The 26,826-nt window shown below is 35.3% G+C and overlaps 1 protein-coding gene across 4 annotated transcripts in view; it reads right to left on the reverse strand.

Moving 5' to 3' along the window:
- RALGAPA1 (Ral GTPase activating protein catalytic subunit alpha 1) overlaps positions 1–26,826 on the reverse strand; it is a gene marked incomplete at both ends in the record, with an annotated part of 113,683 nt that overhangs the window by 57,847 nt on the left and 29,010 nt on the right. For 2 of the 4 annotated variants that reach the window (XM_079536708.1, XM_079536707.1), the window contains 13 exons: positions 271–399; positions 1,570–1,725; positions 1,832–1,930; positions 2,061–2,254; positions 3,548–3,700; positions 7,318–7,487; positions 8,609–8,829; positions 11,290–11,414; positions 13,299–14,867; positions 18,860–19,000; positions 23,264–23,425; positions 25,664–25,901; positions 26,608–26,737. In XM_079536708.1, coding sequence (XP_079392834.1) covers positions 271–399; positions 1,570–1,725; positions 1,832–1,930; positions 2,061–2,254; positions 3,548–3,700; positions 7,318–7,487; positions 8,609–8,829; positions 11,290–11,414; positions 13,299–14,867; positions 18,860–19,000; positions 23,264–23,425; positions 25,664–25,901; positions 26,608–26,737 — 3,487 coding nt within the window. The remainder of the gene's footprint in view (positions 1–270; positions 400–1,569; positions 1,726–1,831; positions 1,931–2,060; positions 2,255–3,547; positions 3,701–7,317; positions 7,488–8,608; positions 8,830–11,289; positions 11,415–13,298; positions 14,868–18,859; positions 19,001–23,263; positions 23,426–25,663; positions 25,902–26,607; positions 26,738–26,826) is intronic. The other 2 variants (XM_079536709.1, XM_079536710.1) reach the window with 2 other exon arrangements.

Here is a 26,826-nt window from a genome sequence, read left to right on the forward strand (position 1 = left end):
ACATTTTGAAGTGCAGATAAATGGCAATCATAAGTTCTAGAACTCTAAAATTACTGTGTCAACAGCAATGTTAGTATACTTCACATTACATTTTCCATAAAGGACTTGCATGTGTAGTGTGCTAGAATGAAACACTAACAGCGTCTGTATTTGCTGCTACATTGACTTCTTCAGACAAATTAACACCCCAGTCAAGTAAAAATATTGCTCAGTTTTCTCTCAAATCCTTCTAACTTGCCCATTAATGAGAATGAACTATTGAACACTTACATTGAGAAAAGAAGAAGCTGCCACCCTTCCTGCTGCTACAATGAAATCCATAATAAGCATGGTGGCACCAGGCAAACTAAGTGAAAAGAACTGAGGAGAGCAGTGCTTGATGATTGTATTGACAATATCCTTGTACAAGGAAGAATAAAAAAAAGGAAAAGAATGTCAACAACATGAACAAATAATGAAAAAAAAGGCAGATATTGAACGGAAAATTGGGAATAAAAAAGCATGTAAATTCACTGTGGCCATTGGAACATTCTAGGTTTCATTACTGAACAAGGAGTAGCACAAAAAAGTTACATTCCATATGTATACTCATCTTAATGTAAGTATAGTATACTTTATAGATCAATTTAATCTTGGACACTACTGTACCACCTTTGTATTAAGTTATTAACATTTAGATTGTAAGGGTTTTATAAATGATTAACAATTCATTTAAATAGCTACAGAAGAGACAGAGAGATAACCAGCTATTATTTAGCATCTTAGAAAACTGAATTGGAAGGAACCTTAAAGAACATCTACTTCTAACCCTCTCAGCCATGGGCAGTGTCACTTTCCACTAGATAAGTTTGCTCATATCTTCCTAACAACATGCTTAAATCCTCTCCAACAAATGTCACCTTAGTATAACATTAAAAGAAGTGTTAACTTCTTATGTATCTTTTATGGAATCATAATATAAAGACAATTACATATAAAGACATAGTGTTTTATAACACTGCTGGTGTATAGTCATTCAACACATTAAATTACAGGACTGTGGTGAAGCACTCACACTTGTAACGTGAATCTCTAAAAAGAGCATTTAAACCATGTACTATTTTCAGACTTGTTCATATTAAAACATACAAGATCTACTCCTCTGATTAAATGTCTTTGCTACTTTCTATATCTGATGTAGAAATAAACTACGCCAGACATACAGTGATGACAATTTACTTTCCCATTAGCTGAACAGTTGCATCAGGGAGCAAATAAAACCAGTAGACATTAGAGATACCTGTTTCCTTCATTCTTGCGTGCTTCAGTCTGCAGCACTCAGTTACAGAAAAAAACAAAGAAAGAATACCCTTTTCTGCCCTCTTACTTGCTTAAAATGGACTACAAAAAACCATTTCTGATTACAATGAAGAACATATAGGCCACTTACCAAAGCCTGGAAAAAGTACCAGTCACATAGCTATTTTTAAAGGAAAAAGTTGAAATACTCAGCTTAAAATCCAGTATTTCTCACAATTCCATTTTTACTTCTACTATTCATTTTAACTGGTACATCATAGTTAAACTTACCTGATCAACATGAAGAAGTCCACAGTGCATTATATTGTAAAAATGAGTTAAAAAATCCTTGTTGGGAGATACATCTTGTCTTCGCTTCATTGTCTTACAAATAAGTTTATAAGCATGTAGCTTTCCTTGTTTATATTTATCAGTCAGCATTGTTGCCTACAGTTTAAAAAAACGTTGATTATTCATAAAAGAAAAAAGTAAATTAAACACTTCTGCAACAATATATTTTATTTCTGTTTCACTACTTAGTGCTCAAATTTACCTTGAACAGCCAAGGTGTTAGAATTCTCAGTGGTGGGATTAAAACTGGTGGAGATGGTGAAGTGAGGTTATCTGTTGAAATACCAAGATTGTCTCTTATCTGCAATTATTAAAATAAAACAAAATGAAATGAAAGTAAGGGAAATATATCAGGTGACGGTTGTTCCATCTGAAAATCCTTCCTTGTTGAAACAGTTTGGATAAGAGGTTTTTTGTTTGTTTGCTTTTACCTTGGCCAGATTCTGCCACAGTTCACACAGATAATCAAAAACCTGGGCATGAATCTCTGGATCCATGATGCTGTTGACATCTCCTAAAATTCCCAGCATTCGTCTCCACATCACAGTAGCAACATCTGCGTGCCATCCTGTAAGCGTTCCCCCAGCCATAACACTGCAACATTCTGAGGGGAATTCACTAGTTTCTGCAAAGGAAGAAAAAAGCATAGTGAGATCTACCTCTTTACAGAAGGAAAAGTTCTGCCTGAACTATTACATACATAGTTTCCTTAAAACTGAAAGAGAAAAAAAAAATAAAAAAAAAATCAGACTTTTAGAGTAAGATATTTCTTACCCATTAAGCCATCTCAAAACTGAAACTGTTTAACTACGTAACTACTTCCAAATTCTCTAGAAGAATTGTTTTGTTTCTTGTATATTTTTATTTTTGTATCTTGTATATTTTGTCCATAAGTAACATTCAAGGTCACTACTGGAGCCCTAATTCAGTAACCATGTGGCAGTTTTGTGTGAACTCTGTTCACCTCATTCTTCCTATGCATCATTACACATTATCTCTACACAATATGAATGGACAGTCCTTTTTAGTGGAAGATCTGTTCGTTCCAGTTTGCACATAGAAAGAATGCTCGCATTGCAATGGCTCACGCTTTATGTGGTTAAACAGCCAAAGCAAACTACCTAAGGAACCACAGTTCTAAAGCAGAAAGCATCCACATTCTTCCTCCTGTACCTCTCACATAGGTTTTAAAACACCTCAGCACCAGAACTTGCTGAGATCTTCTGTAAATCTTGCAACTCCCATAGGCGTACAAAATGAAAATGAAATCCAAATTCAACCTAATCTCATAGCCTCTTCATTTGAAGATCTGGACCACTGTGGTAGAGACACTGATGGCTTCTGGGTTGCAAATCACAGAGTATAAAGCAAAATGATTGTATTTGTGTTCATCAGTAGGCTACCTTAAAGAAAAAAGGGTCTAAAATACCCATCAGACATTCTTCTGTTTCCATGAGACTGAACATGGGAGAATTGATAACTTTGTGTTTATAAAGTGAATGTATTCTAAAATTCAATAACTTAAAGTAATTAAAACTTGTATAAATATTAAAGGGAAAAGAAGAAATAAAAACATTACTTAAAAATTAGGTCTTATTACCTTTACATTAATGACAAAACTGTCCTTGGCAGGACTACATACAAGGTTACCTTGACACAACTCTATCTATCAAAAAGAACAGTTATAAATATACTGACTAGAAACCCACTGCTAATAGTTTCAATGAAATGCAAGACAAAATGTAGAAAAGGTTTTGGTTTGCTTTCTGAGAAGATAACTGCAATTAAATATTTTTAAAAGTGCAGATGAAATAGCTTTTTACAGGATTGTCTACAGCTAATGGGATACTATCTACTTCATTGTATTGCATTCAAAAGAAAGGAAAAACAGGTTTATGTTTCCTATTCCAGATATTGCCTAGGTCATCTGGCGTCTGCAAAACAGAGTGGTGGAGCTTCTCATCCAGTTGCAGATCCTTCTGCTCAATATGATCTGCATGAAGAGTGGCAGGAGAGGGTGTCTGTGATCGGGATCCAAGAGCAGATTGGATTGGAGAAGCACTTTCAGAGCCTGCAAATGCAATTTTTAACAGTTACCTTAAAAGCCTTTTCTGTCCTTTTGAGCTACTGAAATTTCTAAACACAGCATTAAAAGAAAATTTAAATACTTTAATATAACAAATTTGGCCAAAAAAGAAAATGATATAAAACCTGCAATAAGATCTCCCTGTGAACTGAGCTCCAAGAGACAACAAATTACATACAGGAAAGGCAAGAGATGAACATCAAAATCAGATAGGTGAATGGACTACCAGAGCTCTATTTTCAATCAAAATAATTTTAAATGTGTTTATTCTGCAGCACTTGCAGTGCTCAGAACCAGTCAAATTTCTCTACACGTTCCTTCACGCAGATTTTTCCCCAGTAAAAAGTCCCACGATTCAAGCAGAAATTTTGCTGAAACAACCGTTTTTCCAGGTTTATGGATGTGTACAGTTTGATTTAAAAATCAAAGCTCAAACTGGGGACTGATATTCAAAAAAACACAGAATGGCCAGGGTTGGAAGGGACCTCAAGGATCATGAATCTTCAACCCCCCTGCCACAGGGCCACCAACCTCCACATTTAATACTAGACCAGGCTGCCCAGGACCACATCCAATCTGGCCTTCAACATCTCTAAGGACGGGGCATCCACAAACTCTCTGGACAGCCTGTTCCAGTACCTCATGACTCTCATAGTAAAGAACTTCTTCCTGACATCCAACCTAAATCTCCCCTCCCTCAACTTAAAACCATTTCCCCTTGTCCTGAAGTTATCAACCCTTTCAAAGAGTTGATTCCCCTCCTGTCTGTAGGCTTCCTTTAGGTACTGAAAGGCTGCAATGATGTCACCCCGCAGCTTTCTCTTCTCTAGGCTGATCAAGCCCAGTTCCATCAGCCTATCTTCATAGGGGAGGTGCCTCAGTCCCCTGATCATCTTTGTGGCTCTCCTCTGGACCCTCTCCAACAGCCCTCATATTCTTTGATGTTTATCTGCTCACCAGAAAATCTGTATGGAGGGAATGTTCTATGTATAGTTAGGGGAATGTTACTTCCTTGAAGGAAGAACATGAGCTTTTCGAGTGGCAGTGTGCAAAGGCATCTTTCCATGATCAACACAGAGCAACCTCTCTAGACAGTTACTTGATCTACTCTACAGAGATACTTACATAGGAGCAACACACACTTTTACTTGGCTCTTGCACTAACTTCTGCTAAACAAATTTCACTTCTTGAATTTGCTTAAAGATTCTTCCAAAATGGCAAGTTCAGACTGAATACTCAGACAGCAGTGGAAATAAAGAACAGGTATTCACTATACATTTCCCTACACATCAGCACATTTTAAAATGGAAAAATGCATGTCTCTGAATTTTAACTCTTGGAAAACGACTGATTAAAAAAATATTACAATATGTGTGAAGTTCAGCGCTGGAGATAAACTAAAATCTAAGGACATAAAAGAAAAAGTGAGGGTGTTAAAAATAGTAATTTTCCTAAATTATTGGTTGTTAAATGTTCTTCTTTGAAAGAAAATTAAACATTTTAAAGAACTTGACAGAAAACGTGAAGCGTTATCAGAACAGAAACAATGCTAAACAAACTTGCACTACTGGATTGAAAAGCAATGCAGTTTTTACCAGCGGTTTAAATCAATGCATCTATGTAGGAGATATAGACATACATATGAACATCACTAAATTCTGTAAAATGACAAACCGTGGCAATGCCTTTCCTCTTTCACTACTACTTCACACACAGAATATTTTTTCACTCCATATTCTGCATTTTTAAGTATAAGAGACCATCCACCTGACTCTGATCGCTTGTTTTCAATATACAAAATTAATGTAAAATACACATTTAAAGGTGTCCTAAGAAATCCTTTCCTACTTATCCATTCTGTTCACTAAAAGGGGAGGGACTGTAACAGACATAGAGAAGAAGGAAAAGAATGTTGGGGTAGAGAAGTGGGAGGAAGAAAGGAGGGAAGAAGAGAGGCAAGAAGGAAGGAAGGAAAAGAGAGGGTAGGGGAGGGAGGGAAAGAGATTTTATATGAAGGAAAACAATAGACACAAATAACGATGGAAAATTTGCTGATCTACTGGAATCTTCTAAGCATTAAAAGATACCCCAGTACACTTGCTTTCAACTTTAATGCTGTGCTTTGAAGTTGAGTTTCCACATGGATCTTCTGGTATCTAATCACATTGAATTCAAACTGCAGCTTCCCTATCAGGTGACTCTTCATGCACGTGATTTACACTATGCAGCTGCCTATCTTTCAAAAATTTCAAAGAAACTGTATTTTCTTCTTACGTGTGAAAAGAAATTAGACAATAGGCTCCAACTTTGTGGAGGCACTGAAGTGACACACAAAAACCACCTCTCTAAAACAGTGGTCCAAACAACAAGAAAAGACAGCCACAGAACTTTCTCAATGGACAACTCAGTCATTAATTGTAATCTTGTCAATTACAATGCAAACTTGGACAAAACAACCAAACAGCAATGAAATCATTAACATACAAACAAACAAACAGATAAAGAACAGATTCTCTGTGAGGACTTCAACAAGTACACAGTAAAGAGAATGAAAGTCAAGCTGATTATTGTTGACCAAGCTAAACAACAATGTTGAAAAAGCTTTTATCATGCTTCTTTCAATAGAAAGGCAATTTTTGAATGTGAAAATAGTTGCAAGAAAGTGAAGACAGTTCTTAAACATATCTGAAAATGCAGTTTGATTTGTCACAGAGAACAGAACCTATGTATGCGTAAGCTGTCACAGATAAGTAGGTACTTGTTCTACATTTGTTAGGCATAACAGTATTTAACAGTTATGGAACAAGGAATATAAAAATGTCTATGGATATTTCATTCACAAAATATGGTGAGATCTTCCTTCTAAACACTCCTTGGAGAGGAAGATTTTCTCTTTCAGAAAGCAGCTCATTCAATTTGCTTACCTGTATCATTTGATAATTGCATTATTCTCCCTCTTTCTCAATAAATATTTGTAAAATAAATTGGTAGGGCCTCAAGACTGACTGAGGCTGTGAAACTCTCATTTAGTTTGTAAAAGGCTATTCCATGAGAAAAAAAATGGAAAAATACCAACAAAAAATAAGTGACACAAATGGAAACTGATCTTACAAGTTCACAATAACATTTTTACACATTATGTAAGACTCAAATTTCACAAGAGACAATACAGTGAAGACAGTTGTACGCAAAAGAATCTCATAAGACTTCAGTGTGCTAGTTTGAAAGCACCAGCAAAGCCTTTCAAGAAAAAAATAGCTTACTGAAAATTAGTTTTTTGACTACAGTACTATAAAAACACTCGTAAGATCTAGCTTACATTATGTGCTAACAGTTTTCTCTGATAATTGTATATATTTTCTCACTAAGGATTTAAAACAGATTTAGCACCAAGTAAAGGATTATGAAGGTAACTAGGTCAGACAAAAGTTTTCTATTTGTAATTTCACCCATCAGTGTTCAATGGCAATAGAAAAATAACTGAAATCCAAGAATCATCTTCTACAGAATATAGATTCATTGCAGAAGCTGAATCTTGAACTCTTCAAGATGGGTGGAAAATTTCTGAAACAAATGATTATTTATCTATTAACTACTTTACCAGTAACAGTTGCAGCTTCAGCAGACAATGGTTGCTGATTCAAACTACTTGTTTCCGAATCTATATGGAGTGTAGTTAGACTGGCTACTTCTTGTTCCTCAGCACTCTGATGTTGTCCTGAAATTGCATCAGCATCAGTGGAAGCTGGTGTCCCTGCCTCTGTGCCAAAGCTGAAATCTGTTTGAGGAAAGAGCTGTATTAACTGATAACTTAAAAATACCACTAATATAAAATACAAAAGCCTAGCACCTCCAAAATCCTCCATGTAAAACTTGTATGTACATCTCCTATGCTTCCAACACACTGTTGCACAATTTACATAAGATGTAAAAGCAGAAAGTAATTGGCTATTATGGACATTCTCATTTCTGTCACAAAACTGCGACTGAACTTCTGGAGAAGACATTCCTATTGCATGTCCTGTATTCTGCTTAGTCGCTGTAAGTGTACCTAAATGAGAATAAAGTAAAAAATAATGGAAAATTACATTAAGGAATTTATTCGCAAAATTTATAAGCTTAGAAATAGCCAACTTGTTCATTAAAGAACTAACTTTAAGCTAAAAATATTACAACAAATGACATTCTGGCAAATTGCATTCTCAACACTTAAGAGAAGATGCCACACTGAAACATAGTTTAACTAGTATCACTTAGCTACCTACCATCTACATATCCACAGTACATATAGAAATACAGTACATACTTCTACCAAATAAACAGTATTACTCTCTTACGTAACACAAAAAAAAAATCACAGTTCTAAGCAACTGCAATAACCCCTCCATATGCATATAAGTAGGAACAGATGCAGGAAATGAACGAAAAAGATATTAAGTCATTTTAAAAAAGCATACTCATTTTACCATGATAATACATTTAGTATCTTTATCAATCTATAGCTACAAAAAGACCACTGTAAAAATATTAGATGACCTTCCTTACATTTTACCTAAACTTTTTCAGAAGTAAAATAAATTCTGAAGCTATCTTCCATTTTTACATTCTAATGCATAGAAAACTCCACAGACAGTATTGCTTCCTAACTTCAATGCACTGTTGTTCAGCTTTTATAGAGCAGTGTTTCAGTGCTGTTTTGCTCATTAGTATACTACACAAATGTTAGCCTCTCTCATGAATTCTGCTTTGTTCCATTAAATTAGTAGTGATTTCAATGGGGAATCAAGATATGCTCTTTTTATAGAAGAATACTGGTATTTAACTTACAAAAATTAGGAAAAGGAAGTCACAAGCAATCAACCAAAAATGTTCCTACTTTTGGGAAAGTATACTTGCTTTCAAATTTGCGTCCATCATACTGAAAGGCACTGAACGAGTCCGAGTGGCTATCTGAACTGATGAGGTCACTGCTGCCTGCGCTAGCAGGTGATGTCCATTCAGAAGGCACGCCTGGGTCGTCTATAGGGCGCATTTGGTTCTGTTTGTTCAATACATCAGGAAGGTCTTTTGGAACTTCCAGGCTGCCAGGACTGCTTCCTCGTCTTGTCACATTCTAAATATTGAAGATATATGAAGTATTTTACGATCTTGGATGGCTTATTTGCTTATAATAGGAAAAGCAATCTCACATTCACAAATGTCTGTATACAACTTGTTGTACACATGCACCTAAGCCAAAAATTGTCATCATCCTACAGAGTAAGACTTTCCAAAATCCCAGAAAGCAGGAAGCAAAGAACCCGTGCTGTCACACAATTCAGTAAATTTCAATTTTGCTTTCACAATGGATGTTTTTGCACAAACTTTAAAAGACCTGGATTCAAACCAAAATATGCCCCCGCTTGTATTTGGTAAGACTTTGCAAAAAATAGTAAAAACACACATTACCTCCAACTCATGTCTAAATTGATAAACAAGTCTTGTTAACCTTGGTTTCAGAAGCATGCAGAAAAAAAGATTTCAGGAAATCTGCTCAGTTTTGGTCAATAGGCTATGATGATACAAGCAAAAAATTAACATACACTGCAAGCAAAAGAATTTTCCTAATTCACATATTAATATTCTTATGTGTAAGCCAAAACCTTAGCATTGATTTAAGACAAAAAAAGACAGTGTATAGATGAAACAACACATGTTTGCTCATGTAAACGTACACCGCTCTACTTGAGTCTTTCTTTAAGACTCTCCTCACAGAGCAGAAAAGGCAGTGAAAAGTACAGCTATCTGCTTCAGTGGGAACTAAGATAAACACTGAGAAGTCTTTTTATGAAACAGCTTGAATTCTTTATGCATTGAAAATCAAGTGACTGAAGATGAATTACCTCATGACTAGTCACACTTCACTTGTCCTTTTAACATCACAGAATCACAGAATCACAGAATTGTAGGGGTTGGAAGGGACCTCCAGAGATCATCGAGTCCAACCCCCCTGCCAAAGCAGGTTCCCTGCAGCAGGTCGCACAGGTAGGCATCCAGGCAGGTCTTGAACATCTCCAGAGAAGGAGACTCCACCACCTCCCTGGGCAGCCTGTTCCAGTGCTCCGTCACCCTCACTGTAAAGAAATTCTTGCGCACATTTGTGCGGAACTTCCTGTGCTGCAGTTTCCAGCCGTTTCCCCTTGTCCTGTCTCCACTCACCACTGAAAAGAGTCCAGCCTCGCCATTCAGCCCCCCACACCTTAGATATTTATAGACCTGGATCAGGTCCCCTCTCAGTCTTCTTTTCTCAAGGCTGAACAGACCCAGTTCATTCAGCCTTTCTTCATAGCGGAGATGCTCCAGGCCCCTCACCATCTTTGTGGCCCTCCGCTGGACTCTTTCCAAGAGATCCCTGTCTTTTTTGTACAGGGGAATCCAGAACTGGATGCAGTACTCCAGATGAGGTCTTACCAGGGCAGAGTAGAGGGGGAGGATCACCTCCCTCGACCTGCTGGCCATGCTCTTTTTAATGCACCCCAGTATGCCATTGGCCCTCTTGGCCACAAGGGCACACTACTGGCTCATGGCCAACCTGTCGTCCACCAGACAACCCCTACAGGTCCTGTCTTGCCATCTATTAAAGATGATGATAAATAAATCAATTTTTCCAATCACTTTGAAGAATCTTCTGTTCCTTATTTGCAACAACTATGATATTCATTGACAACTTTTACACACAGGTTTTACTCGACATGTCTAATATAATCTTCTTTTCCTTAAAAAAGTATTAATTTAAAAGTACACAGCTTTGAAACAATCTCAATTATTACCCATTCTGTTCATTTCCAATGTTTCTTTGAATATGTTCCCCTTCTTTGACACTTAATTAACCATTAGAACATTTCACATCAGTTGCTTTGTTTGGCAAGTACTCAAAGGTAACCAGAAATTATTGACTTAAAATTGATTGAAATTTTTCGCTATGAATCACAGCCACAATGACATTGCTGGAAAAGTATAGGAAAAAATAATACAAAAAGATGGTTTTTCTAACAGAAAGTTATTTAAAAGAAATTTTTCAACACTTCTAAACGAAAGAAGAAAAAAAAAAGCGGAAAAACATGCAAATGTAGTTTTGTAGTCTGTTGCACTAACAAAAATTGTAGAGAATAGTACCACATTCCTGTACTCCAGTATGGTGCCTAAATACAGCAACACACTAAGCACTGCAAATTTACATATAAGCATTTGCTTTGAAACTGCACATGTACGAAAACCTTTTCGGTCGCAATTAAAACCATTTAATTCAACGAGACTAGTCACCTGACAGTTACTTCTGCTCTGCTTCAAGAATGAAATTCTAGTAGAAATGACATTAAAAATGCATAAAACAACATAAGCCTGTGCTAAAAATGATTTATAGCCAAAGAATATTTTAATGATATTCTGAAGTCCTTCTGATACATAAAATCCAGAGTAAGATGAACATCTTACTAAGTGGTGAGCTGACTTATGAAGTCATTCATAAATGACATGAATATTCACACATACGTGCAGACTTACATATCACAACATAGGAAGTTTAAAGGCTTACCAGTGTACTACCACTGCGGAGTCTCTCAGCTATAAATTCATCCATGAGGTCAGGAACATTTGTATTGCTACTGCCAATATCACTATCAATAGGGTGCAGCTTTTGACTCATGTCCTCTCTATTAGCTAAAAGTAAATGAATAATTGTATATAGTAAAGAACACATCAACACGCATTCAAAACAAAAGATAATAAACAAAGAAGCCCTGCTAGTAAAAAGAAATTAAAAATTCAAAATTGCCAAACATGCATTTTAAGACTCTCCCACTTTTTAAGCAGATTCTACTGTAGGAATTAGTAAAACCACTTCTTCCCACTAAGCAGGTGTTAGTCAATTTCCAGTAAAACCTTTAAGAGCAAGAAAGCTTATAGGTAAGCACTACTTAAAGTTGTTAATGCTTGCTTTAAGGATACAGCACGTATTTTTCCTCCATATAAAAAAAAAAAAAAAAAGTAATAAATCCTAAAAATTTTATACAATTCCTACAGGTACTCCTCCTCCATTGCACTCTTAATGAAGAGCAATGTAGTAGGAAAAGCACAGTAGACTGCAACATAAAATAATGACAAATGCCAATGTGGCACAGTATACATTAAGTATAAATAGTGCAAATAAAAAATGTTACGTAATAAAATAACATGCTACTACTTGGAATGAAAATTCCATCTCTAGATGGTCAATGGTGATGAACAATTAATGAAGTTCACTCAATTATCAATTTGTATTTTTGATAGAATTGTACTTTCTGTATCTGACTGGTTGCTACACCTAACTATACGATCCTTTAAAGCTTTCAGGTTACCTCAGTTCATTTTTCCTCTGCAATAATTTTTCCCTCAGTGTCCTCTCTCATGGGACCACAACAGGGTTTTCGTTTATCCTAATATTGAAGCTCTGCTAGATTTTACGGATTTCAAATAACTTTTTTTCTAGACACCTTTTTCACAAGTTCAGATTCTGCATAGAAGCAGAAAACTTTTTTGAGGAACGTGACAATCACATCACTGCCCACTTGTCATGGTGCTACGCTTTCACAGACTGCCCTCAGGTGGCATTAACATCTCAATGCAGGATGCATTACAGAATCTGCTGTTAATCATGCCAGTGTAATAAGGTGAAAAAAGAAAACCTACATTACTGCTGAAAGTTAATTTATTGTTCATTTAAGGTTATTTATGATTTGAACTAAGCCAATGGATATCAGAGCGACAGCCTTCTTTTTGATCAATCCACGGAGGTCTCATAGTAAGCAGGAGGATGATCAAGAGACCTTCATGAACATACATGTTGCCAAGATGCGACTGTATCAATTTTGATGAGTGCATACAGAAAGGCCTACAGCACAATTCAAAAAAGATTCACACAAAACCTTAAGACTACTCACAGAGAACTGTGATAACAAAATCATTTCAGTAACAGCTTTCTGTTCCAAACTACTTTTAAAAAGATATCTAAACTGACCTCCAAATGTAAATTTGAGGGGCCTTTTTGTTTTGGAGGAAGATAAGGCGGAGCGGGAGAGGAGGAGGAAGAAAATACACTAAATGAACCAGAAATAAAATTAATTGAACCTAGCTGGTAGATAGCCAGGTCATTCTGACAAACAAACTAGTTGGAGCAGAACAGTACATTCTGATATAATGTGCACATGCCAGTCATTCAGTAGGCTGAATTTTGAGGCTCTATATGGTAGATGAAAATTCAAATTTTTCAAGGCTTAATCTTTATTAGGTCATTTACTGTCTCTTCCTCTTCCCTAACCTGATGGTCTTCAGCAGCAAAGAGGTTCAACCAAATATACTTCAAAGGAAAATTAGTAATTTAAAGTATGTAAAAGTAACTTAGGCTGTGAGAAAAATCAGCTGGCTATAGGCGCATGCACAACCAAACAGGAAAAGCAGTGATCATCCCAAAGCCTTTTGATTGCTTATCAGAGCTTGCTTCAGTTGCATTAAGCCAAACTGGTGCTGCCTTTCTCCTTTTGCACTCTGCACACTGTCAGTGCTCACCTGCAGCTCTCCTTCCAAAATAGCCCATTACATGACTGTACAGATCCCTCAGTGGAGCCTCTGCTGGCATTCTGTTCTGCCTCTGTGGGGAAACATTTGCCTTCGGCTTCGAAAGAGCATGTACAACAGTTTTATAAACACCACCCAGGGAGCCCTGCTGTTGCGCTGACTCCTGACCTGATGATCTAAATGCGCTACGATTATGGAACTGATTAACTGCAATAGCTTCCTTTTGCAGCATGGCTGTTTGAGTTTCTGTAATTTCCTTACTTTGCTTGCTACTAAGTGAAGCAGCATTGATTGCATCTAGAGGTCTATATATTCCAGGTCTAACCAGCTCCATGGCAGCTGACGAGCTGCTGCTTGTACTGCTACTGCTGTTGCTGCTACCACTACCACTACCACTGAAGCCACTAAGTTTACGAAGTCTTGCTTTCCATGCAGCCTCTTTGTTCTCAAGAGGATTGTAAAACTGAACTGATTCTGTAGATGGTCTAAAAGTTACATGAACGCTATTTCTTTTTTTAGCTGTTATTTTCATGATTTTGGCTCTATGAGTTACTGTTTCAGATATACTTCTTTTAGTTGGTGACAGCTTGCTTGTACCTGTGATGTGAGGCATTTGAGGGTTAACTTGTGCTTTAGGAAGAATTTTCTTTGCATGCATAACACGTGAGTTGGTTATTTTGTCGTTAAACTGAGCACTTTTATGCTTTTCAGCTAATGCTGCTTCCACGGCTGAATCTACATCAGCTTCAGTGGCTGCTTGTCTGTACAGATATCTTTTTCCTTCTTTGATGCTAGGACTACTTGGCCCATGATCAAACAGACTTTCACACTGTTTATCAATATTTAACTGTCTGACTTTATCGAGTGCTTCATTTCTTGCAAAAATGTCTATTTGAGCAGGTGCAATATTACTTATAAAGCCACTTTGGTTTTGTTCTAGGTGCAGCTCTGGGTTATCAGGTCTTTCTGTAACAGTGACGCTATTCGTGCATTGACCAGTCTGATCACTATTTTCTAATCCATCCAGTGGTAATCTATCATTCCTATTTACTGATGTATCACCTTCATGAGCAGAAGCCTCACATTCATCTATCTCAAAGTTACCGCAAAGTTCTTCTTTTTCTTTAAGATATTCTCTCAGAGAGGAAAGAAGATCATCTTCACCTTCAAGGTCAACATACTGGTTTTGTTCAAAGGTTGTGTTTGCAAATTCTACTGGCCCTATTAAATGACAAAGATGGTCATAAATACTATCCCCAACTTCCAAGGAGGACTCTCTGCTATTTGAATCGGTAATATGGCTTTCAGTGGATCTATGCATTGAAGAGGTCTCAGTGGAACTTTGTAAACTTGGAGCATGATGGGATGAACTTTCAATGACAGGAACTGCACCTTTGGCTCGTTCAACTGCGAATGGTTCCAGGATGTCAGAGGTGCTGCTGCTTCGTGGCAGTGGTTGTTCCTCATTTAATGCACCAAAAACTTCACTTGGAGCATCCTCACTCTGTGAAAAATGTCTGACTCGAGGTGGACGTGGAAGAATTTGAGCATCATCAATGTCTGTAGGAAAAAAGTGTATGTAATACAAACCAGAATTTACATAGAAAAATAAATTTATTTACTGCTACATTCTAATCATGTGATTGAAAAAGCCAGGAAAGTCCAGAGCCTTGTTTAATTATGTACAATGAAAATAATTTTTCAGTACTAGAGTGTTAAAAACAAACACACAATATCCAGTACAAAATGCAATATAAATGAGTTAGACCATCAGAACACAGTTTTAAATGTTAACATGCATGAGAACAGTGAGACCATGGAACATTTGGAAATACAGTTAAAGCTAGGGCTGTGCCAATAAGTTCAATAATTCAAGCAATATTATTCCAACTACCGTGAAGAAATGTTTACCTGTAATATAAATTAGCTTAACAGTATGACTCTTCATAGAATTTACATCTTCAGAAAAATACACAACTCCAAAGAGAACACGTAAGTTTTCTGGCAAATTAGTATTGTCTACTGAAGAGATAAACTATTACTTTTTTCATAACTTGTGTGGACATACATAAATTACTGAAATATAAGAAACAATAGTAATGTAAAGTTATAAATATTATGGCAAACATAATGTGGTGTATATCTGAAGACTCAAGTGTTTTTTTTTGTTTTCTTTGTTTGTTTGTTTAAGTTTTTAAACGACAGAGAAGAGCCGGAGAAGATGACCATAAATAAAGGATATATATATATTTATAATACATCTTTTTCCCCTAGAAGGATGTTTTGTGAAACGTCTCATGTTGAAATTGCAAAACTAAATGCTGAATGGAAGCTAACCTCCCCATCATCTTTCAATTTTACCCAAGGAACTCATAAGAATTATCAAATTAAGAATTTGATAATAAAGATATCGAACAAATTCTGCAGCCACACAACAATTAACATTGAAGTAAAATCACTTTTACTTACAACGAGACAAGAACATTTGTTATGACCATTTAAATTAGTAATTCCTTGTCTCTACTAAGGCTGCTAATACTTCACCATCAGTTTAAGTCATAGTTAACTGCAATGAAAGCCACAGTTTCAACATAGGTTGCTGAGGAGATGTACAGAAATACATTCAGCTCACTTAATGTCATCCACCAAAATAAAGAACTTTCACATTCCCTCATCAAATTTCTTGATAAATAGGAATACTATATACTATATAATCAGCAATACAGACAAGGATAAGTGTCTCTTCAAAAAATTGCATGAATTCAATGCTTTTTATGGGATAGGAAGTTGAAACGTAAGGTAAAAACAGCTTAGTTTTCCACTGGCTTCATTTTCATATAATCATTTATTCTCCAGATTTATTTTTAAGACCTATCACTAGTTCTAGATCTGCTTTTAAAAAAAGGAATAACAATAAAAAGCTTAAATGAACAACAACACTTACTTGCCACAATAAATAGACTTACCTTGTTATTCTTTCTAGAGGGTTAATCTTCAGCACTCAGTGGTACTTAAATTTACTGCATTTACTTAAATTCACCATATCACACAATTTAAGCCCCTTCCCCTCCTTCAAATCTGATGTGTTATTGTCAAAACAAAGAAATTATGTTGAATTGATTTTAAAATATCTCAGATGATTACTTCATAGACGTCAACATGTATTTCAACATTATGATAATCCGAAGTCGCCTTAAATGGCCATTTTGAAGTGCTCACACTTTTCTGAGAAAGTCAGAGCTGAAGCTGAATTTTGTCATAATTTCCTTCTGAGCAAAGCACATAACCCGGAGGAATCAGATATATTTGCACTTAACATATGTGTTGAAACAAGATGAAAAGTTCAATTTTTCAAAGAAACTCCAATTTGAAAATTAAGTTTGACCTGATTCAAAGTTTACTGAACAGTATAGCAGCTATTAGACAAGAGATAGAAGTCTATGGTGAAAAAGAGAATAGACATACAAGCTCTTTCAGAAAACAAATATGAACTGAAAATAGCTGTATAGTGCATAATTTATTAACCCTTTCCTTTCTCTTCAGCTTTTATCAACAGCAAATTTTTCAACAATATTCCTATTCAGTTTATTACTGACTATACAGACTAGCACCCTCTGACATGAAGGGTGTCACTCTTTAGCTTGAATTAATATTTCAGATTCTTTAACTGATTTAGGCATGGATTATTAGCATGGATTATTCTTAAATAGTTTCTGTGTAGCTTGAAGAAATAGGTTTTAATGAAAGCAGCACCTGAGATCACAGGATGCATCTAAAACTTGTATAATAATACTATTGATGAAATTAATATGATAAAGTGATCTCATCCTGAGCCTCAATATGCATCTTTCATGTTTTATAAACTCCAGTTTAGTCAGCCTAAGGATTGCATACTAGGCAAGCATGCAGTGATTATGATTTTCTAGGATGTTAAAAATTACTGGATGGAGAACTCTAAAAGCACGCCAAGCAGCTCCACACATTGAAATAAATTCAGCTAGATTTATTTCAACATTGATCCAGTATTACTTAATAGGCACTCATGTATGTGTGAATAGCACATACAAGTACACAAAGATTTTCATATAAACATGTAGTGCTTGTGCCAGTAGAAAATTCATTTTTGTAAAACAGAAGAAATTAAGGAAATACATAGTTATTGTAGTATCAGCACTGAAAATATAGATAATGTTTTAAAATCCAAATTAACAGCCTCCTTGGAAATCAGAGCTCACACCTGCACACTAGTTGCAGTCAAAATGGGACTCTAACAATTCCTAGAGTTTTTACCAAACACATTACAATTGTTGCTGCAGAGGAGTGTATCTTTAACAGTGCACATATCTGGAAGAAATACTATCTGCTTCCTAATAAGCTGGAGAAAGGAAGAAACTGAAATTGGCAGTTCCAGCTAATCTCAATTGATTGCAACTTTCCTTACACCAATCTATTCTCCTATTTTTCTGCTTGAAGACGAAAAGAAAAAGCACCTTTTCAGCATTAGGTGGGAGACATGTATGCTAAAATACATGCACATTCTGGCAGTACACAATAAAGTATAATTTTCAACATACAGATCGTGATACTTCTTTGGGTAATAGAGGCAGGTGAGAAGTGGAAAAAAAAAATAGAACATATCTTATTTACAAAAATGTACTAAGTCCTATTTGTATGCAGCCTTCCCAATGCAATTTTGTTTTTTTATACATTGAGACAAAGGCATAATATAACAGTCAGCCTTGCACTTTACTGATTTCTACCCAATAGCTGGAGTACAAGAAAAAAAAAAAAAAGACAATATTATCTGTAACATTTCATACAAGCTAATCCTAACTGTCTTTATCTATTTGCTGAAAGAAAATTATCCAAAGAAAACTACTGTGAAGCATTCTAGCTAATCATCCTGTGTCGCCAAATACAACAGTACAGAAAATTATAAATCTGTAAAGACAGGTGATTTGGAAAACCAAACCAAATCACAGCACCTCAGAATCCAATACTGTGTATATACACATAATATTTTTATATATTAATAAAATCAGGCATTCTGTAAAGCATATTAAATGATACCATATACTTCATACGACTTTTTTTTCATGGGAACTAAATTACATCATTATCATGGCTGGCCACACAACATCCAGAAGTGAAATCAAGAATTTAAGAAGAAAGATGCAGATGGCAAGTCAAACTAAAACTTCCTCCTTTTCCTCCCTTACTAATGAAAAAATCTTCAGATTAGCTGTACTCTCTGGTAGACAGAAGTTGTATTACTGCTTACCAAATAATTATAAAAGCAAGATATTTCTCTTGTTTTATTTTTTATGATAGTAAACATTGGCACAGCACTAACTTCTAACAGTTCCAGAATGAATTGGAAAATAGCATGATATTTTACATAACTCCAAATATTCATTCTTAATCTCTTCCCCTCTCCCCCCATCCCCCAAGTATTTTTACTTTCAAAAAAATTAACTATTTTGCAGAATTTGAAAGCAGAAGATTTAAAAAAGTGATAAAGGGGGTGCAGAAATTAGCAGAGGTGGCACTACCTGAAAGCTCATCAGAAAGGGGAGTGAGAACAATATCAGGCAAGAAGGGTTTGGAAGTATGGATCAGAACAGGAGCACTTTTAGCACTGCGTATATAGGCCGATGGCAGAGCACATTCACCAATGGATCGGCTTCTCATGGCTTTAAAAAGGAAAAGAAAGAAGTGGGGAAGGAAAAAAGAAGAGTGACTATAATGAAAGGCTTGTGTCACAGAAAAAGCAGCAACAGAGAAAACAAAGATAAAAAGGAAGAAAATTTAAAAATTAAAACATTTCAGCACGGCAGATATTGGCAGAGCTGTAAGAAAGAAAAAAATCAGTGGACACATAAGACATTTTGAGTTTTTAATTTTTATGTAAAGCAGTAACAATGCCTTTATTATGACTATTACAGAGATTTTGCATTCGAAAACCAAAAAACTAATTAACAGTTTTTTCCTACTGCATCAAGGGTTGAAAAATCAAAGTTAAATCCACTCCACAAGCACTCAGAAATTTAGATTTTTTAAAAGAAAAACAACTTACTCTACATTTATATTTTTCTACTTTCCTTTGGATTACTCAAGACAAGTATATCTAAATTTTACCTGAACCATAGTCTTTAATTCAAGATTCTCAGAAAGAGATTCAAAAATGCGAAAAGAAAATAAGCAACTGTATGTGGAGAAACTTCCAATACAATACAGCATGTTTGTGCATTAAAAATTACGATATTGAAATGAAATTGTTTGTCAACACAAAGTGTTACATTCTTATTTTTCTAGATATCGAATAAATCTTGCTAACTAATCCTAATTAACTGTTTTTGTATCTGCCCTTCTGCCAACAGTCCCTATAGAAAGAAAACTTAAATAAGAATTGTAGTAATAGGATCAAGATTATACGTATAGCTTTTCCAATAGATCTGAAGTGAAAATTTATTACACTTGTTTTCATTTGTCAGAGTAAGATATCGCAAGAACTGATACTGCATTCAATCTCAAAGTACAGCAAAAGTTCTTCAGAAAGTAATATTAATAGTTTCAAGCAGTTTCCTTTTCACATAGTTGCAAATTTGAGAACTTATGCTAAAGTTGTTGTTGATTAGCTTATTTTAAGGAAAATTCAGTGCATCTCAAACATTGTCAGCACAGTATTTAGGTAGTCTTTGAACTTTTCTTTGCATAATTTCAAAACAATATGGAATATACCCTCTGAAATTTCAGTGCTTCTGATCTGTACGGAAATCACACAGAATGGAGTGCAGAAAAACTTGAGCACATCACACTTATAAATCAGGTTAGAGAACTTCCCTAACACAGCAACAAGAAGATAACTTGAGCAGGCCAACATATATGGAGCAGAAAACACATTTGACAAATGCAGCAACCTTAAGCAGAATCTTAACATCAGTTTGGAAAAAAAAAACAGAAAGATGAATGTTTTAAGAATGAAGCCATTCACTTAAGCTCATAAGACAGAAAGCAACTCTTTAAAAAAAACAAACAAACAAACAACTACCTGTACAGTTGTAACTTCTCTTTAAGAGATACAGCATTAAAACTCAGAATACAGCAATAGTTAGCTGTATTCATCATTATGCATTTTTAAATGAATCTAGGAAAGGGAAAAAAATATCAAGTTACTTAGAAAACAAACCAAACTTTTGAGATTGGATACCATGTTGAATGCAAATCATTAAAAGAAGTGTTCCCTATAATTTGACTGAATCTTTCCCACCATTTTATGTTGATTCTAGTAAGAGGGGACAGGGCTTCTCATTGACTGTTTGGAAGAATGAAATTTTAGAGATACTTGAAAGGAAAATTATTCTGAGATGCTGTAAAATGTGATCTCCCTGAATATTTATTTTAAATAAGATGTGTCGTATCAATTAATTAGCTGAGTAGAAGCAGATTTGAGACCAGAATGTGAACTAGGTATTTGTTGCTTTAAAACCTTCCACTATTGTCTACAGAAAAAAAGCAGAGGAATGGAATCCTAAATTCTTTCCGTCCTGATATTTTTATTGGACTACAATCTGCTGCCTAGACTACAAATTCCATACCTCGGCCTAAAAAGATTTTTCAACCCATATGCATATCACATTTAAAGGCCCTTTACTAAAAATTACTTTACATAAGTTCAGGCTAAAAATGTACACACTGCATATCAGAAAAGCTGTGATTTTTGTTTGAGTACACCACATACACACAAACTTGGTGCAGCCATAGATGTGCGCTGGCATGAGGATGGCTCGAAAAATAAAGGTTTGCAGACGTACACAAAATGTGTACAACAAAAAACAAACGAAAAAGAAACCCCAGCTTTTTCTTACCATAAAATATTCAACATGCACATCTCCCCTACTCAGATAGCAAGAGTATATTACTCACAATCACAGGAAATATACTATATGTCAGTTAACATGCAACACATCCAAGATCTGTCTCAGTTCCAGGTTTTGCTTGTGGCATTACTATTAAATTGAAGGAGACAATCTGACCAGCAAAGTGCTATACAGAAAATTTCACTTACTGTCACTATCAGCCAGTTTTTTTAATATGCACCCCTGTTTTAACTGGTACAAGCTAGGAAGCACCTTAACAGGACTCTTAGCAGACCTGAGACAATAAGAAAGGCATATGCTTTTGTAGTATATGCTTCATCAACAGCTTACAACCTGAAGAGTTTGGGACTCTAGAGATGGCAACTTTGTCAGGGCTTTTAATCTTTTAAAATTATCCTACCAATACTGAGATGTTTGTCCACAAGTGGTGTACTACAAAATAAATAGATCTGAAATTTTAACTGGTTATAACAGTACAGACTTGGCTTATTAATATCAAATATGTAAGTAGACAAGGAATCAAATGCAGGAAGCTAAAGTACAGTGAAACTAAAATTAGATTAGTTTGCTACTTATGAGGTCAGTACATAGCTTGATTAGATAAACTCAATGATTTTAGGGCTAACATCATATGAATAGTCATCTTTCAAATAGAAGCAAAACAAAACCTTTATAAAACTGATCAAGTGGCATAACCTTCTTACAGAACATCTGAAATAACAATATGAGAGGGAAAAATTTCAGCATGAGCTTTACCTTGTTAAGACAATTAAGACTTAAAGAGAAAAACATTGCAACAGTCAATCACAGACTATTTACAGAGAAGCAGAAATTACATTTAAAGTATTTGTGATCTGTAAGGAAAACTGCTGAGTCAAGCTAGAGCTGTCAGTATGAAATAAAGGAAAAGCTGTGTAGCATCTGAATACAGGAAATACACATTTTTGGAGTAGTGTTTACAACTAATCAGCTCTGCCACCCAAATAGAAGACTTCAGAAGCTACCAGTAAACAAAATGTAAAAATGGAGTAAGAAAATTTCTTTAGATGTTCAAACAGAAACGTTGGCAAAATAATCTGTGATTAAAAAAACCAAAAAACACCTTTTCTTTGTGACAAAATAACGTTAATTTCTGAAAAGCGAACATAACTGAATGTATATTCAACTATTAATATGCATTCCTGCTTCCTAAATTGTCAGATTGTACCTGCTCCCAAGAAGTATCAGTGAAGAAAAATGCATCATGACTGAAGTAACTACTATTACAGAGATAATGAAAAAGCATAAGATAGTCCTTTAAATGTTATTTTAAATGAAAAAGCAAAGAGAGTATAACCTTGTTTCATATAATGGATAGCACTGAGATCCGCAAGATGAAATAAGAGAACAAAGAAATTAGAAGTCCAGTTCAATAAGACATTGCGCTCAAATCATACAGATGTAAATGAGTCTTCTTTTGAGTGAACCACCTAAAGCACTGTCTAGCATCACTCATTTCTAACTAAAGAGTATCTGCAAGTAATGAAATTGTGAAGTAAGTCACTTCAGAAACAGCGAACTGCACACATCTGCACCAATCTATCATTAACACAAGATTCTGGGTAGAGTAAAAGAAAACAGGTTTTATGAACAATGCAGATACGTATGTATTTCTTGCACTTTTTTTTCTGCAGTTGGAAAATATTCAACCTATTTTGTGCACTATTTAGGAAAACGCAGACTTAAAGAGCCACCTATCCATAGCAATGCTCAAACCATTCCAGCTTTTCCAGCATTTCTTTTTCACACACTTACAACTGTATTATTTTTCTAATGTAGGCTAAGCATGCAATCAACTTATTCAAAATTAAACCATATCTGCATTACTTTCATTTACAGTAACTGCAATTGTAGTAACAACAAGCTATTCAGCTGCCCTCAAAACATGCAAGACTGCACAATTTACACTTACATCTTCAACTAGTTATTTAAGAAAGTATACTTCTCTGGAAAAAAATTAACCGTGTAGCTACAAAGTCAATTATTAATTCCTTTTCCCTTTTCAAATGTCACTTATCAGCACTTACAGATACATACCAACAGTTTTCTGCCGTACTATGCTCCTTGCCTTTTCAGTTCCTGGAGATCCAGTGGTTGTAGCACTCCGTTGTCTCATTGGCGCCTGTCCAGGCTGATCACGGCTCCAGCCTCTAGAAAAGGACTTATCCACAGAAGACTTGGGGAATTCATGCCCAACTCCTACAAAAACAGAATTGCAAATTTATACACTTCTATGCTAGCATCACCAGAGTTGTGCTCTTTCAGACAGATTTAAAGTTGGATAGAATAAATTACTGGAGCTAGCATAATGTTAAAAGCTAAATAGCAAATTACTATTTATAAGTATCTCTAAGCCCACTCAGCATTAACTGAGGGATCCTGCAACTGTTTTAGACGCACTGGTGCTCTTATGCTATTGTGATTTTCTTTTCCGATCAAACGAGTCCAAAATTACAGAAAAAGTGGTTTTGAAAAGATTGTAGGCAAGATGTGTAATTATAGAATTTTTTCATTCAACATTTGCTGTTTCTATTAGACAAAACACGCAAAACCATACATTACATACCATTAACACTCTAATTGCTTGTCAAATCATAACTGTGACTTGAGGAACATGAAATAAAGATTATAAAATATTTTAACACCAAAAAAGTAACTAAGTAAAACAGATGGTGGACTCAAAGAACATAAGTCTTCAAAAATTCACACACACACATACACAAAAAGAAAACAGTGTAAGAAGATTAAGAAAAGATGTAACAAAATCAGAATTGAGATTTATATCAATTAAATACAGCTCATAAGCGGAGCCTTCCAAAAACCGTAAAGAAAAAAAAATCCCAGTCAACTGAACAAACATTTGTAGTGTATTTCCTTACCCACACTGAACTGACACAAATTGTGATCACAATTAAATTGTTAAAGGGCATCTCCTTGGAAGTTGTGTCTTCATAATGCACATTTGTAATTATTAACAAATGAGCAGGTCCAAGCAAATTGGGCATAATATTTAAGTGATTAATTATTTCCCAAATCTACTAGAGGTAATTCTGCAACCCACAGTTAACAATGGAAGCTTTCTCTGGAATTTTGATACTGAAAGTTAGCATAAACTCTTCTCAAGTGGCTCCGTATGGGTGATGCAGACAGTTCAAAATATTTTTAAAAACTATATTCAAAATAGCAATACACATTCTTATCCAACATCATACTTGTTTTTTAAACTGTCTTACGGACAAAAGAAAAAAGTCTATACAGTACAGGCAAACAAAAATTTATGGTCTGGAACAAACTCTCAAGGTCAGCTGAAGCAGAAAGTAAGTTTGTTCAGCTGTCATGTAGCAGAAGAATAAAATGAAAGTGTGAAATGTCTTTATGCCCAAGATGAGGAATGAGACGTGAAATGTCTTTACTACAAACAGCTTATAGCAACATTCTCTTTAAACCAGGGCACTGATTATTTCTCACTCAGTAAGTAAGTAGTGAGTACCTTCCCTCAGGTTTGAATGAAGAACCACATCAATCAGAATACAGAGAGATTAAAAAGTAGATTAAAACCATACTTTTTCTCCATCCTTATTACTCATCTTACATGTAATTCTGCCTCTTGCTATTAGATCTCAAAGCTCTTTTTAAAGAAGATCAGTATTCCCCTTGTTTTACAGATGACTAAAGCAAGGCAGAAATCATTTCTCATGGTGACATGCAGATATTCAGTTTCTAATCTGGGAACAGAATCCAGGTTTTGCCGATGTCAATTCAGCACTCTATGCAAAAGGACAGATTTCCTGTCTCAACAGTACCAATATCAATAAGTAGCTACCCCTCTCCCTATGTTTTGTCCCACACATTTTTTTCTACATCATAGAGGAATCAGCTTAAAAATTGATACCATTAATATGGCACTAGCATACTTTCACCTCAACGGTCAGTCACTTTGACAAAACCAATCTTCACCATGATTTTGCAGTGAGTTACTGCTCCAAAACTACATTCATCTAACATTTCACCTTTATTCAACATTTGGAAGATTTCAGGATCAATGTTCCAGTTACGTTTGCAATAGCTACTTCCTAGCCACTTAATTGTCACCAGACATGTAATCTTCACTAATTTCAAGGTATTACAATTGCGGACTCAGCTATTTAATTGTTTTGATAACAGTAGAAAGGTATAACCCATGGCAGCATAAAATTTTTTGTTTAATTCTACACACCTTCAAGAATTAAATTCTTATGAGCCTATTTGCTGGACTGCACATTTGTGGTAGCATTTTGTGCTGTTTATAAAAAGCAGCTTTATCTTATAGAAACTAGGTTATTTTAGGTGATAGAGAGGCCTAACTGTATCCTGAAAACACTGGACTAGAGTTCTGATGATCTAACATCTCATTAGTTCTGCTCAGATTCTTATGATGCCCATACAGTGTTGTCTTACCTTTGCCTTTGTGTTTTTTCTGTTTCTGCTCACTTAACTTATCCAATGGCAGGTCACTGAGGTCCAGACTGTACAGGTTTCTGGCTAACACTTTAGTTAGGGTCTCCATTGTCAGTGACCACTCAGTGGCCAGCTCTTCCCAGTATGTCAGTGATGACATGACAGACAGTAAGTCATCCCAAAGTTCTCGAGAGATGTACACATTTAGATTTGCTTTGATCCAAGCTACTATAAGAGTCTAAGAGTAAAATGAGAAATGTTGACTTATTAACAAAAGATGACAATAATCAAACATTACTGCTTAAAAAGAAGTATCTAACTGCCATTATTTCTGTGTTCATTTCCTCACCATTACTTACAGACTTTTCATGAATAATCAATTAACATGTGCTTTTGATTTAAATACAGGAGCAACTGGTTTAACTTCCGTAAGATCTTACCATATTTTACAAGTTTTGACAGACAGTTTAAAGACTATTCTCAATTAGTTCTCATCACATTTGTAACTCTACTGTCTTTTTCCCCTTCTAAAGAATCTGAGGACATTATAGATTTATAGAGAAGGCATCATAACAACAGTTTGCAAATATGAAGTTTGAAATCATCTCTTACAGCTTATAGAAAGGAATACAAAAATCAGTTCAATAGGCATAGATAGCACAGAAGACTTTGTGCTGACCTGAGCTAAAATTTTAGTCTGCAACAGAATTGGAATAAAATTACCAGTTAACTAATGAAGTGCATTTATTTTTAATTTCACTTGAGAACTATTATTAGAATGCCATTAACTTTAGACAGTATGAGATATAGCCAGATGCTTAACCCATGCCATTCACATTATCTGGACAATCAATGACTTAAGATGACAAATCAGTCAACAGTAGTTGACATGTCTTGGTTAAAATTAAACTGAATTAATTAAATTGAGTTTATGGTTTAATTGCCTGAAAAAGAGGTCCCGCAAGTCTTCCTGCTAAAGTGGAGTTTTTTCTTCCTTGATACTGCAAGAAAGTTTGGGGTGGTGTTTTCAGCACAGATTCAGTAACTCTGAGCAGCACAAGTAGCATTTGTTCCCTGCAAAGCAATGTTAAATTTAAAGTCAGTACTTTGTTGTATTTCTGTATATACCAAGCTACTTCTAAAGATAATATCTGAGCTTGATT

The sequence above is a fragment of the Tetrao urogallus genome, assembly GCF_951394365.1.
Source record: "Tetrao urogallus genome assembly, chromosome: 6".
NCBI classification, from domain to species: domain Eukaryota; kingdom Metazoa; phylum Chordata; class Aves; order Galliformes; family Phasianidae; genus Tetrao; species Tetrao urogallus.